Genomic DNA, 15,294 nt, shown 5'->3' with positions numbered 1-15,294 from the left:
AGTCTGTAAGATAATCGTTATCATTCATTCCCCTTTTTTTACAAGGCTTCTGTAAATAAGAGAAGGCGATTCAATTATTGCAATAATGATCCTATTGTCTAATGACATGGAAAATAGGCCTAACAATGTTTCATGTAGGCAAAACATCACAATTCAACTGGTAACTAAAACATCACAATTCAATAGATAACTAATTAAGGCACGAGGAGCACTAGCGGTTCTGGGGGGGGGGGCAGTGCCCCTGTGACAACAATTACGGACCCCCTTGTGGCCCCCCAAAATGTGGAGTATGAAATAATTTTTACATAACTATTTTTTTTTTTTACATCTGTTATTAGACAGTGGCAACTATGATGATTATGAACATGGTATTTTGCCTGTTAATGCCTGCAATGCAGTGAAGAAAACGATATGAAAACAATAACGTCTAATGTAACTGGCCCCTCTAACAGTACAACTGGCCCCAGCTTGGCCCCCCCAGTTGAAATGGTCTAGAACCGCCACTGACGAGGAGGTGGGGTATCTGGCCAATCTAAGATGGCTAAGGGCTGTTCTTACGCATTACTCAACATGGAGTGCATGGATACAGCCCTTAGCTGTGGTATATTGACCATATACCACAAAACCCCGAGGTGCTTTATGGCTATTATGAATTGGTTACCAATGCAATTAGAACAGTAAAATAATTTTTTGGTCATACCCGTGGTATATGGTCTGATATATTACTGCTTTGAGCCAAATCAGTATTCAGTGCTCAAACCACCCAATTTATAAATACAATTATAAACTGCATGGTTCCAGCCCAGAATGCTGATTGGCTGACATCCGTGGTATATGAAACCGTATACCATGGGTATGACAAAAAAAAAAAAAGTTTTTACCGCTCTAATTACTTCATTAACCAGTTTATAACAGCAATAAGGCAGTTCTGGGGTTTGTGGTATATGGCCAATATACCACGACTAATGGCTGTATCCAGGCACTCTGCGATGCGTCGTGCATAAGAACAGCCCTTAGCCATGTTATATTGGCCGTATACCACACCCCCTCGGGTCTTATTGTTTAATTATAGACTAGATATAGAGAGCCAACCTGATGGCACAGTGCAGTTTATGAGGCATGCACTAACCTACTGACCCACAGTCTTTTAGCCTAAATTAGTATGGTATAATACTATAATATAGGCCTACTAATATGGCCTAACTATGTAGGCCTAACAACTTTTATAAGTTTGAATAACACAGTAAAGTTATTAACTTAATGTAAGAAATCCCTTACAATTTAATGTGATTTTGTCAGTGAACAGTGAACAATAACACTTCTGCACAACAGCTTAACTCTTTGCTTTTATATAAAACATCAAAATAGCATCTCTTTCTATTCCATGTTTTTAATGAGTGCTTCATAGGCTGAATCTATTCCATGTTTCTAATGAGTGCTTCATAGGCTGAATCTATTCCATGTTTCTAATGAGTGCTTCATAGGCTGAATCTATTCCATGTTTCTAATGAGTGCTTCATAGGCTGAATCTATTCCATGTTTCTAATGAGTGCTTCATAGGCTGAATCTATTCCATGTTTCTAATGAGTGCTTCATAGGCTGAATCCATTCCATGTTTTTAATGAGTGCTTCATAGGCTGAATCTATTCCATGTTTCTAATGAGTGCTTCATAGGCTGAATCTATTCCATGTTTCTAATGAGTGCTTCATAGGCTGAATCTATTCCATGTTTCTAATGAGTGCTTCATAGGCTGAATCTTGTACAAAAGAATGTGCCAGGTGGCCTGTATGAATTCATCTTCTATTTTGACTATAGGGATTTTGGAGAACTTTAACCTGTCCCTATGCTGTTTTAATGAATCAAGTCAGTCACTTGCCTTGACTATAACCATGAAGTAGACCCAACTATGAAATTAGAGACGGAATGTTACAGAATATACGTTTTTTTCTTCTTCTTTGGAATGGATAAAAAGTATACAACATGAAGAGCAATAATGACTTGAGACCGTGTGGGAAGACAAGGGAGGGGCTTATAAAGTATCAACTTCAATGTTTTAGCTTTTGAGGCGTGCACCGAAGCAAACCCTCACTAAACCCTTAGGTTACTTTCATACAACCACTGTTTATAAGCTCATCCGCACTTTTAGCCTACACACGGAGTTCTGACGTTCGATCTAAACGTAGTTCCTTCGTTGGAATTAGACTGTTGATTCAACGTTGTTGGAGAGCTGGATTTCAATTCCTGCATTTTCTCCCGCAAGATTGTGTTTGAACCTTTACTGTTCCGAACCCACAAGTCTTGGAGCCAGAACGTAGGAGGGAAAGGACAAGAAAAAGCCAAAAAGGCTATCTGAAACATGCTCTCCTTGTTGTGTCTCATGCTGTTTGTTGCACGTGTGTTCTCCTCATCGACACGTAAGTAGCCTACAAAACTCAGAAGTGTGATATTGTGAGAAGCCGACTACCAAGTTTGCCATAAACCTGTTTCGACTGATTTGAAGGGGAGGGACGCTCACCCTCTATTAGTCAACAAATAAAATTACATCTTATGTACATGTTACAATTCTCAACAATGTGTTAGATACATTGTATGTAAAGGTAAAGGTACAAAATACAAAGCTCACTGTCTGATTCACAGGTGTCCAGACTGTCCACATGTGTACTTGCCAGGTTATTATAAAATACCTGTATTATGAACTGGGTGATTTGAGCCCTGAATGCTGATTGGCTGAAAGCTGTGGTATAACAAAATTTATAAACTGGGTGGTTCGAGCCCTGAATGCTGATCAGGTGACAGCCATGGTATATCAGACCATATACCACGGGTATGACAAAACATTTATTTTTACTGCTCTAATTACATTGTTAACCAGTTTATAATAGCAATATGGCACCTCTGGGGTTTGTGATATATGGCCAAAATACCACAGCTAAGGGCTGTCTCCAGGCATTCCACGTTGCGTTGTGCCTAAGAACAGCCCTTAGCCGTGGTATATTGGCCATATACCACACCTCCTCGGGCCATATTGCTTAAGTATACCATGAGTATGACCCCAAAATATTTTTTACTGTTGTAATTACATTAGTAACCAGTTTATAATAGCAATAAGGCACCTTGGGGGTTTGTGATATATGGCCATGTATCCAGGCACTCTGTGTTGCTTCGTGCATAAGAACAGCCCTTAGCCGTGGCATATTGGTCATATACCACACCCACTCGGGCCTGAATGCTTAAATAAAGCTCACATAATACAATAATAAATGAACAGATTATGAGTTATATTTCAAGATGTCTGATTTTTTTATGTCCAAAATATGGGCATAATGTTTGGTGGATTTGAAGATGAATTGTAAGTAAATTGGTAATAACTACTTACTTATAATGCAACAAGTATGCATAGGAGATTATGGCATTGTACACATTTGTGCATGAGTAATTGTAAACTATTCTTCATATACATTTCACCTAATTGAAACCAATATCATGTGAGAATGTTCCAAAGACAAAGTGAATGCCGGTTGGATCATTTTATTTTATTGTAATAATATCCTATGAAAACTGTAACCATGTGCCTAACAGCTAAATTGGATTTCTTTGTAATGCATTGTTGAACTAACAGAGAAATAGGCCACAGAGGTGATTAAGTTCAAAATTCAAAAATTCATCTGGAATTCCTAAGTTGAAAATTGATGCAGTGTTGCTGTGAAACATACAATTAATGTACCCTATTTGTGTATACGTAAAGTGTAAACATCAGTGGACACACTGGGTTCGGCACATCTCACACCAAGTCCTCTTTAGTCCGGTCAGATTCATAGCGCGTAGCATATTGCCACATATGTTAGATAGCTTGTCTACCGCCCACCAACAGCACACTTAATAAACCTCCTCACATTAACCCTTGAATCTCCCTCAAAGGAGCCAAGTGCTAACACATTCAAACAGGAACGCTTCTCAGGGCATTTCTAATGAAGCATCCATCATAAGATGAGTCAGAAGAGTAAAGGAATAGTGGGGATGGAAAAGCATTCAAGAATTTGACCAACAACCTTGTCGGACCTCTCCAAGTGATCTCCCAACAGTTTCAGCACAGGACCCATAAATCCACTTCATCACTCTCAGGTTCCCCTGAGTGTTTGCAATCAGAAAGATTCATTATCTATTAACTCTGAACATATTAATATCAAGAACAAAAATGTTCAACCAAATCAAATCAAAGTTTATTGCCGTACATGTTAAGCCATCATCAACTCCAGGAGTGAAGCCCATTTAAAGTAGTGTGTTTCTGTATGTCTCTCCCCCAGCAGTGGCTGGAATCTTCCCCCAGGACCCGGCGTTGCGGATGGGCTCCAGCCTGACGGCCACGTGCACAGTGAGCCCCGAGCGGGGGCTGCATGCCAACACTATGTACTGGACCCTTAACGGGAAGAGACTCCCTAGTAGCACGTACGACCTGCTGAGCCCCAACTGCCTCAGTGTCACTCTGCACCACCTCAATGGCTCCCAGCAACAGTCTGGGGACAACCTGGTGTGTCACAGCGGAGATGGACATGTCCTGGCTGGCTCCTGTCTCTACGTGGGCAGTAAGTGTCAGACTGGCCCTGGAGGCCTCAACCACTTCTTCTGGGGACAGGTTTTCAGAACATTGAATCCAAATCAAAATGATCCTGTGTTGTTTTTCATTCTATTCCCCCTTCAGATTTATTTCCTCCTTGAATTTGGGTGAAAATGACAAAAACTTCTCGGATGTTCTGAAAACTAGATTGTGGTCCTTAAACTGTCTGTGCTCAAAAGGCCAGCGCTGGGGTGTAACAAGGAGATAGACAAGTGAATACTGTCGGAGTCATCAATACTGTCAGAGTAAGCAGCTCAGGGCAGTGCATTTACAAAATATTGTTTTTTTGTTTGTTTAAAAGCCTTTTTGATGATAAGCTGTGTGTTTGCTATGATTTTAAAGCCTGCTATATTACTCCACTCTAATCTCTAGTGTCTCCCAGCAGTGGCTTAAGTACAGGGGGTCATGTATTATACATGACATGTATTGACAGAGGCAATGTTTCACTCATGCAGAAATCTTTGCAAACAAACAACAGAGCCCATGTGAAAGTAATAGTTATTCTATTAAAATCCTAACGTACAGAGCCTATCCTGTCTGTCTTTGAAACATACACCCAGAGCCTCAGTTTAGCTGCTCAGTTGGTTGTAATCAGCATCACTACTTTGCTTCTGTCTCTAACTACATCTGTGTTTGATAGTCTATCAATGGGAGGAATTGAGAGAGGAGCTGAATCCTCTAGCCTGTCGTCTGAGGTTAAGCAATGTGCCAGTTTGTCATTATGGGATTGAGTGATCATTATTACCCATTGTGAAATAGGAACTACTATACTGATGTATTTGTTTGTGGTACATAAGCACTTTGTTTAATGCATCATTTTAATGTCCATTGTGATACTAATGTGTTTATAACAGCGTTGTATAATACACATTGTAGTCATTAAGAGAACCATATCTTTTCACTGTTAATGTGCAGTGCCCCCGGAGAAGCCGGTCAACCTAACCTGCTGGTCCCGAAACACAAAGGACCTGAGCTGCAAGTGGACCCCTGGGGGTCGGGGCGAAACCTTCATCAAAACCAAATACACCCTCAAGTACAAATTGAGGTGAGAGCCACAGATGTCCAGCATCTCCCAGGTGATCACCCAACCCACCATCATTTCTGCCTAGAAACAATGATCGATGCATCACCTGGAACACAATGACTTTCTTTCACTCACTAAAGGCCTATGTCATTCTGATGATACATTGCAAAGACTGTAACCACTGCTTTGTTGTACTGCAGGCATTCGTTTGACTCTTAATGCTGTTTACACTGTTAACATTTCAAGGTCCAGTGCACACTGAAAATGTTACGCTTTACTGGTTGTTGGCAGTACATTATATTGAGAATTTTGTTACAGATATGAGTGACTTTATGTTGCTGTGTGTTCTGTGCAGGTGGTACGGGCGAGAGAGGGAATGTGAGGACTACAGCACGGGGCAACGCTACACGTGTTACATCCCCCGGGACTTGGCCCTCTTTACTCCCTACGAGATCTGGGTGGAGGCATCCAATCAGCTGGGGACTGCCACCTCTGATGTCATCACTCTGGATATCCTGGATGTGGGTAAGTGGAGTGAGCCTTTTGTCCAGTCTCCCTCCTGCTCCTCACCCCGCTCCAGACCTGCTAGGGTGGGTACGCCATGAAAAGGCCCCGTCACGACGGTAGGGCGTGCTAAATGCTTCCTCTCTCCTGTGTTACATGAGTCCATCGTGATCTCATCCTTTCCTTTTCTCTCCTCGCCTCACTTCACTCACTAACTCGCCGCCTGATCTCCTGCATATGGCTAACACACTTTCATGTGAGAAAGGAATTTTATGTGTTCCCAATCAATCCTAATAACAATATAATGGATTATGGCTGTGATTATTAAAGATAAACTGAACTGTACTAAATGTTCACTGAACTTCAGACATTTGGCAAAAATGATACACTTACAAAACACAATGAGGATGGGTAGATAAGGTTGAGGACATGGAACTAAATATCACTAAATGTCAACATTTAGCTTGGCCAACATGTTGGTCTTGTATTACAATGTGGCAATATGCCAGTTTACCACACTAGTTTATGATAAAACGGTAATCATCAGTCATATGTTGTATGTCCCTCCCTACCTTCAGGCTATGCTCAAACCCTACACCCCAATCCCTCCCTACCTTCAGGCTATGCTCAAACCCTACACCCCAATCCCTCCCTACCTTCAGGCTATGCTCAAACCCTACACCCCAATCCCTCCCTACCTTCAGGCTATGCTCAAACCCTACACCCCAATCCCTCCCTACCTTCAGGCTATGCTCAAACCCTACACCCCAATCCCTCCCTACCTTCAGGCTATGCTCAAACCCTACACCCCAATCCCTCCCTACCTTCAGGCTATGCTCAAAACCTACACCCCAATCCAAGTACTCCGTTCTGCCACCTCTGGTCTCTTGGCCCTCCCACCCCTACGGGAGGGCAGCTCCTGCTCATTCCAGTCCAAGATCTTCTCTGTCCTGGAACCCCAATGGTGGAACCAGCTTCCTCCTGAAGCTAGGACAGCAGAGTCCATGCTCATACTCCGAAAGCACCTGAAACCCTACCTCTTCAAAGAGTATCATAAATAATGGCCAGGTCGCAGTTGTAAATGAGAACTTGTTCTCAACTAGCTTACCTGGTTAAATAAAGGTGAAATGTAAAAAAAATTATAATAATCCACCTCCTCACCTCGACCCCCCTCCCCCCCAAAAACACTTGCACTTCACTCTCTCCCCTTTCTAGCTCTGACTTTGCTGATAACTACTTTATTGAGGAAAAGGTTACTTACTATGCCTGTGATATGTGGTTGTCCCACCTAGCTATCTTTAAGATTAATACACTAACTGTAACCCGCTCTGGATAAGAGCGTCTGCTAAATGCCTAAAATGTAGATGTAATGTATAGCCTAAGGATTGAGGTGTGTCCCTGTGGTTAAAAGGGAAAGCGATTGACCTTTGTGTTGCTCTGCTATGTCCCTCCCTACTATACTGGACACACCTAGAGACTCCAGGTAGGTTGGTCTGAAGGGAGAGGAGACTGGTCGGAAGGAGGGAGGATGCCTAACACATGACACATCAAATAACCTCATATTTATTCACCATCTCCGCAGCGGAAAACATAAGCTGTGGAATTTTTCTGTGGAATCTTCCTTGATTTTCTGCTCCCCTCGGGGGCGAACTTGATGAAACCAATAAAGTGCATCAGCACACAAACAGCAAGTCAAACAGGAAATTAATGGAGCTATAGACTTCTCAAGAAGACAATCACAAATTGTCTTCTGACATCTTTATATGATTCTCTCTCCTCCTCTTTCCCCTTCTATCAGCAGCATCAAAGTACTTGACTTCTTTGAGAGCCTTACTGCAGTGGGAAACATGTTTTTTTAATGCTGGAGCGTGTGCCTAAATCATCAGACTGGGGAGAGAAAGCAGAAACAGACACTGACCTGATTACCCTGCGTCCATAACTACACTCATTCTCAGGACTGGGAGAGAAGGGGAGATTGAGAGAAAATGAGAGGGGGGGTGGGGAAGGAGATCGAGCATGATGCAGGAAGAGAGAAAGAGAGGGAGAGAAAGAAAGAGAGAGAGAATGAGACCGGGAGTGAGAGCAAGAGGATAAAATGTGGAGGATACTGTGAAAATAAAGTGAACTTAAGGAGAGAAGCAAAGTTTTCTTTCAGAGTAGATGAGATAGACAGCATTGGTGCTGGACAACAGTACAGCCCAGGCCCGACACTGAACATTCATGACCGTGTTTTATTCAAACACGGTGGCTGTGATATCTAGGTATAGCTGTAGTGTCTATACAGTGTGGTACAATATTTACCAAGGGGTTTCTCAGAGTGGAGAGTGTGGATGCTGCCTCATCTCAGTCCTCTAATTGTTCAGGGCAGAAATATAGAACATAATAATGTACTACAAAACCTTAAACAACAAAGATAACATTTTTTATATATTTTTGTGCTTATGAGGCATTGCTAAGGGTATGCTCTATTTACTGAAATTAGCAGTGGTGGGAAAAGTACCCAATTGTCATACTTGAGTAAAGGTAATGATACCTTAATAAAAAAGTCATCCAGTAAAATACTACTTGAGTAAAAGTCTAAAAATATTTTGTTTTAAATTTACTGTAATTGCTCAAATATACTTACTGTAAGTATAAAAAGTAAAAGTATAAATAATTTCATATTTCTTGTATTAAGCAAATCAGACGGCGCCATTGTCTTGTTTTTTACATTTACGGATAGCCAGGGGCAAACTCCAACAAACGAAGCATTTGTGTTTAGTGAGTCCACCAGATCAGAGGCAGTAGGGATGACCAGGGATGTTCTCTTGAGAGGTGAATAAATTGGACCATTTTCCTGTCCTGCTATACATTCAAAATGTAACGAGTATATTAGGTGTCAGGTAAAATGTATGGAGTAAAAAGTACATTATTTTATTTAGGAATGTAGTGAAGTAAAAGTAGTCAAAAAATATAAATAGTAAAGTACAGATACCCCAAAAAACAACTTAAGTAGTACTTAAAATTATTTTAACTTAAGTACTTTACCACTGGAATTGTGTATTGAGTTTTTGTTCTGTAGTGTTAGCACATATAAGTCATTACACAGCTTTGTGACCAACCGGTGTCTACATCCCTGTTGTTTCAGTGACCACAGACCCTCCAGACAACGTCCATGTGAGTCGTGTGGGGGAGCTTGAGGACCAGCTGACAGTGCGTTGGGGCAGCCCCCCGGCACTCAAAGACTTCCTCTTCCAGGCCAAATACCAGATACGCTACCGACTGGAGGACAGCACTGAATGGAAGGTAGAGTAGTAACGTTACTCCAGCTTTGTTTCAACATTCATTCACTTTTCTCTCTCTCCCCAATCTCTCTCTCTTTCTGAGGTACAGTGCCACGTCTATGGCATCTTATATCTGTGTAAATATTTGAGATGTATGAGTGTCAGGTACTCTCGAGGGATTACAGAGCTGTATTTTTGGCTTTCAAGCCAAGCTTGTGCATGCTTGTTTGTGGATTCTGTTTTTACTGAAAGATAAGTGTGAAAATCTGATTTCTGCTACTTAACGTGTTTTTGTCAGGAATGTGTGCATGTGTGTGTGGTTAATAGATTCCCTATGATAGTATTTTTTATATATTTTCTTTGATGTCTCTCAGGTGGTGGACGATGTAGGTAACCAGACATCGTGTCGGCTAGCGGGGCTAAGGGCAGGGACGGTGTACTTTGTCCAGGTGAGGTGCAACCCAGTGGGGATCTACGGCTCCAGGAAGGCTGGGATCTGGAGTGACTGGAGCCACCCTTCAGCTGCCTCCACACCCCACAGTGGTGAGTAAAGGTTTACATAGCACTTTAAGAGGAAGGATAGGTCTCATAAGGTGTTATAACACTGCATTAGGATTTATTTACAACAGACATAAGCTTGCTGGGGCATTGATGACATTCGTGACTACTTGTTGATCTTCAATAGTGCACATTGAAGATTTTATGGGAAATCTTGTAAAGTTTAATATTATTATGGCTCATGATGAGCCATGGGACATTAAATTGTCCTCTAATAATCAACCTTTCATTGCCAATTAAACCAAAGAAACAATAACCTCATCCCAGATTAGTCTTCAACATCCTGAGAAAATGAGATTCAAACCGTATGTGACCACAGAACGCCAAACATCAAATTACATGATAGAAATCTTTCATCTGAGGATTAAAATAACTCAAGCTGAGAAGGCAAAGAGCTGAGGGAGACATCAGATAGATATGCTTTTTTCCCTCTTTCGTTAGGCAACTTGAAATGCAGTCTGTCAGTTGCACACAGGGAATTAACACTGAGTGGAAACAGATTTGGGGAATACAATAGCAGATAATGGGTTACAAAGGTTATGTGGTATTTACTGGGAAGGGGGAGGAAGTTGCTATCAGGCTCTGTTTGCCATGGGATATTGGTTGTGGCTGGCTTTATATTGGGAGTGCACCAAATCAATTTTGTGAATCCTTTCTATTGTAGTCATATCGAATCTATTGTAATCAAATAGACTATTCTCAATACTCAAGAGAATGACCTTGCACATTAGCCAGAGCCCAGAGGTCATGCAGAGTTCCTAGCCCCATGTGAGCCACTGACCGCTCGTCTCCAGCTGCTTTAGTTGTAGGAGAATATTAGGTTCCATTCAATCAAACCTGCATTGCGGTTACGCGACAGCTCTTTTCCCCATGGTCAAATAAAATCACAAAATGACTACGGGTACTGCAGGAAGTGTGTGGACGGGGAGTAGTTTGTACACAAAGGCACTGCGTAAACACGGCTGTGGCAGGTTCAATTGAATTGGAGCCAGTGTTCCTCTGAGCAGTCCTCTCTGACTAACCTTGTTCACACTGTCTTCTCCCTGGGCAGAGCGGCTGCAGAGTGGGTCATGTGAGCCCAAGCCAGGCGAACAGAACTCCACCCTGCGACGGGAGCTCAAGCAGTTCTTTGGCTGGGTTCGCAAACACGCCTATGGCTGCAGCGGCATGTCAATCAAGCTCTACGACCAGTGGCGGGTGTGGCTGCAGAAATCGCATAAAACACGCAACCAGGTAGGTAAGAATAATATCCCCTTTATTTCTGTTACAACTCAGTCATGGTACATAACTGTGAAGCCTATGCTATGTACTACTAGGCTACTGTAGCTCCTTATCACAACACCCTCTGTTGACAATGTGTTGAACTCTGCATACATCCTGATTTTCTGACCCCATTTGTCCTGAATTGTACTTTTGCGATGTGTTCAGTGTTGTGGAAAAACACAGAACCATCATTGCCCTAGAACTTGTTAGACTTTCTGATGTCTCTGTCTGTTTTATGTTCAGGTATGTGTGCGGTTTCCACTTTATCGGCACAGAGTACAGCTTAATGTTGATATCCACTCCGTTTGAGTCATGCAATGTCATTTTATTATTTTAATGGCATAGATTTGATTTTAAGTCGATTACCACAACAAAGAGAAATGAGCATGTTAATATAATTAACAACCACTTTAATGTGTTGCTTTTGTGTTCTCTCTGTGACATGAGGAGCTTGTTTCACAACATAACTCACCCCAAATGGCAGCCAGGAGGACTGAGTTCACCGCTAAGCCACATCCTCTGTACGCCCCCTGAACCTAATCGCTGGTTGTTATGCTACTGAGGACAAGAGAACTGCCCGACACGTTCAGCTCACCTGATTAGTGTGGCGTAGCCTGAATAGTGTCTGTGTTTAACTGCTCTGAGAAAAAAGGGCAGTTCAACTGGCTGTTACCAATACAATATTCAAATAACATACAGCTCAGACACCCATACATACCCCACAAGACATGCCACCAGGGGTCTCTTCACAGTCCAAGTCCAAAGAAAATTCACAGCAACGCTCAGTATTATACATGATCGTATGGAACTCCTTTCTCCAGTTTCTAAAGTAAACAGCAAAATGACCTTCAACAAAACAGATTAAAACCTCAACGGGATCGGTGTCCCCTCCACGGGACGGTTGAGCTAACATAGGCTAATGTGATAAGCATGAGGTTGTAAGTAACAAAAAACAATTCCCTTGACATAGACATATCTGATATGGCAGAAAGCTTCAATTCTTGTTAGTCTAACTGCACTGTCCAATTTACAGTAGCTATTACAGTGAAAGAATACCATGCTATTGTTTGAGTGCACAATTATGAACTTGAAAATGTATTATTAAACCAATTAAGCACATTTGGGCAGTCTTGATACAAAACTTTGAACATATATGCAATGGTTCATTGGATCAGTCTAAAACTTTGCACATACGCTGCTGCCATCTAGAGGCCAAAATCTAAATTGCGCCTGGGCTGGAATAATACATTATGGCCTCTCTTGCATTTCAAAGACGGGGGGGGGAAAAAAATAAATATTTGAAAACTCATGTTTTTTTTCTTTGTATTATCTTTTACCAGAACTAATGTGTTATATTCACCTACATTAATTTCACATTTCCCCAAACTTCAAAGTGTTTCCTTTCAAATGGTATCAAGAATATGCATATCCTTGCTTCAGGTCCTGAGCTACAGGCAGTTAGATTTGGGTATGTCATTTTAGGCGAAAATTGAAAAAAAGGGTCGGATCCTTAAGAGGTTTTAAATGTCTTAAAAAGGCACAATAGTGACTGTGAAAAGACACACACACAAATAGGCACACTAACACACAATCTACACACATTATTATTTAGTTGTATATCATTGTATTTTACATTTGTGTGACTGTCTATCAGTGTAGCAGTGTTTTGTTACTTGTCATGTTTTATATTTTTTCGTGGACTCCAGGAAGAATAGCTGCTGCTTCGGCAAAAGCTAATGGGGATCCAAATAAACTAAAAACCAATACATAAGTGTCAGTATGATAAGGAATATGAATTACCGTTCAATTGAATTACCCCAATATTAAACATTTGTTTTCCCTTTCAGATTCTATAAGGCGATAAATCATAACACATCATTGAAATATTTAAGCAACATTCACAACAGCAACTGAGAAACTGTCAGAAGGCCACTTTGAGGCCTCTCGGTGAAAGCGATCCAACACTGGATATTCCAGCATTTGGTCACACACAACAACTCTTCTTTGTAGGAATCCATGTGGAACAGAAAAAGAACTGATGCAAGACGCCAGCGTGTTACACTGCTGTCTGCAGCCCTGGATTAAAATAGAGTGGAATCCCATCTCTAAGAACTTCTCCTCTCCATCCCCTCCTCTCCACACAAACACACTCTTACACTCACATCTCCTGGGAGTGCCAAAGTGGAGAGCCTTTTTCTGAGCACATTTCAGACCAAGGCCCTCTGATCGCTGAGTGGGAGCATGGAAAAGTTTCTTAATGTAGCATTAGTATGTGCTCGACTCAGATGGCCATAAATCATCTTACAGACTACCGTCAGATCAGACACATAGTGGCCACCATCACAGGCTTTTACCACAGACACAAGGGCATTATGCAATCTTGCTGGAATGTCATATACAGTATAAAGAACTTCACTAATTCAGCTCCTGTTCTGGAAACTCAATCACAGAACATTTGTCAGAATTCAAGAAGATGAAGGTATTTTCATAATGCATTTCCATTCTAACAACTTTAATAGCCACACAGTTGTCTTAGCCACACTATATATAAACAAAAGTATGTGGACACCACTTCAAATTAGTGGACTTGGTTATTTCAGCCACACAGGTATAAAATGGAGCACACCGCCATGCAATCTCCATAGACAAACATTGGCAGTAGAATGGCTTTAGTGAAGAGCTCAGTGACTTTCAACGTGGCACCTTTCCAACAAGTCATTTGGTCAAATTTCTGCTCTGCTAGAGCTTCCCCGGTCAATTGTAAGTGCTGTTATTGTGACGTGGAAACATCTAGGAGCAACAACGGCTCAGGCGCAAAGTGGTAGGCCACACAAGCTCACAGAACAGGACCACCGAGTGCTGAAGTGGGTAGCACGTAAAAATCATCTGTCCACTACAGAGTTCCAAACTGCATCTGGAAGCAACGTCAGCACAAGATCTGGCCGTTGGGAGCATCACGAAATGGGTTTCCATGGCCGAGCAGCCGCATACAAGCCTGAGATCACCATTCGCAATGCCAAGCGTCGGCTGGAGTGGTGGAAAGCTCACTGCCATTAGACTCTGGAGCAGTGGAAATGCATCCTCTGGAGTGATGTATCACGTGTCACCATCTGGCAGTCTGACTGGGTTTGGGTTTGGCGGATGCCAGGAAAACGCTACCTGCTCCAATGCAGTGCCAATTGTAAAGTTAGGTGGAGGAGGAATAATGGTCTGGGGCTGTTTTTCATGGTTCAGGCCCTTTAGTTCCAGTGAAGGGAAATCTTAACACTAGAGCATACAATGACAATCTAGACGATTCTGTGCTTCCAACTTTGTGGTAACAGTTTGGGGAAGGACCTTTCCTGTTCAGCATGACAATTCCTCTGTGCGCAAAACAAGGTCCATACAGGAATGGTTTGTCGAGATCGGTGTGGAACGCCGACTGCGAGCCAGGCCTAATTGCCCAACATCAGTGCCCAACCTCACTAATGCTCTTGGCTGAATGGAACCAAGTCCCCGCAGCAATGTTCCAACATCTAGTGGAAAGCCTTCCCAGAAGAGTGGAGGCTGTTATAGCAGCAAAGGAGGGGGACCAACTCCATATTAAATTTACATGATTTTAGAAAGAGATATTTGACAAGCAGGTGTCCACATACTTTTGGTCATGTAGTGTATGCATTAATGGTTGTAATTGCATAGGTCTTTTAATTACAAGAACTTGGTTGGTATGCTCATATACCGTTTTGTGGATTGGCTGGTGTATACAGTCATAGCAATTGAACTTCAGATATTTCTGCAGTTTGTTGGTCATATGGAAGTGTTTTCTTGTTCTTTGGGTTTGTACTACTCTGGATTCCTTTTGTTGAAATAAGTGGCACAATGTTTAACTGTATATACTGTGTGAGTGACTGCAGATGAGGACATTTTTATATTGCTTATATTTTTGTATATGAATATTTAAGAAATCCTAATTAATAATTTCCCTCATTAAGTTATGTTCAGTTATCAATGATAATTATAACTATCAAATATTTTGGCCATTTGTCTATAAAACAATAACTCATGCCTTGAAATGTTTTTTTTATTA

General features: G+C 41.7%; 1 protein-coding gene across 9 annotated transcripts; it reads left to right on the top strand.

Moving 5' to 3' along the window:
• The first annotated feature begins 2,050 nt into the window (after window positions 1-2,050).
• LOC106584421 (cytokine receptor-like factor 1) lies at window positions 2,051-15,280 on the top strand. 9 transcript variants are annotated; one of them, XM_014169736.2, is made up of 8 exons: window positions 2,051-2,415; window positions 4,306-4,584; window positions 5,532-5,661; window positions 5,996-6,165; window positions 9,272-9,429; window positions 9,782-9,950; window positions 11,017-11,198; window positions 13,239-15,280. In XM_014169736.2, exons 1-8 carry the CDS (start codon window positions 2,358-2,360, stop codon window positions 13,311-13,313), a joined length of 1,221 nt encoding a protein of 406 aa, XP_014025211.2. In that variant the 5' UTR covers window positions 2,051-2,357; the 3' UTR covers window positions 13,314-15,280. The 9 variants fall into 9 exon arrangements, with proteins under 9 accessions (XP_014025211.2, XP_014025216.2, XP_014025212.2 ...); XM_014169741.2 differs by having other exon boundaries at window positions 13,076-15,280; XM_014169737.2 differs by having other exon boundaries at window positions 11,017-11,202.
• Window positions 15,281-15,294: the final 14 nt, after the last annotated feature.

This window comes from Salmo salar, chromosome ssa23, assembly GCF_905237065.1.
Source record: "Salmo salar chromosome ssa23, Ssal_v3.1, whole genome shotgun sequence".
Taxonomy (NCBI): domain Eukaryota; kingdom Metazoa; phylum Chordata; class Actinopteri; order Salmoniformes; family Salmonidae; genus Salmo; species Salmo salar.
The sequence above is the reverse complement of the archived record's forward strand: the minus strand, read 5'-3'. Positions and strand labels throughout refer to the sequence as shown.

Excerpts from the sequence above, each read along its gene's own strand:
- LOC106584421 (XM_014169732.2), top strand. The coding sequence starts at position 2,358 with ATGCTCTCCTTGTTGTGTCTCATGCTGTTTGTTGCACGTGTGTTCTCC. Across the intron at positions 9,430-9,781 it reads AGGACAGCACTGAATGGAAG|GTGGTGGACGATGTAGGTAA; the intron begins GTAGAGTAGTAA and ends GATGTCTCTCAG. Across the intron at positions 9,951-11,016 it reads TGCCTCCACACCCCACAGTG|AGCGGCTGCAGAGTGGGTCA; the intron begins GTGAGTAAAGGT and ends CTCCCTGGGCAG.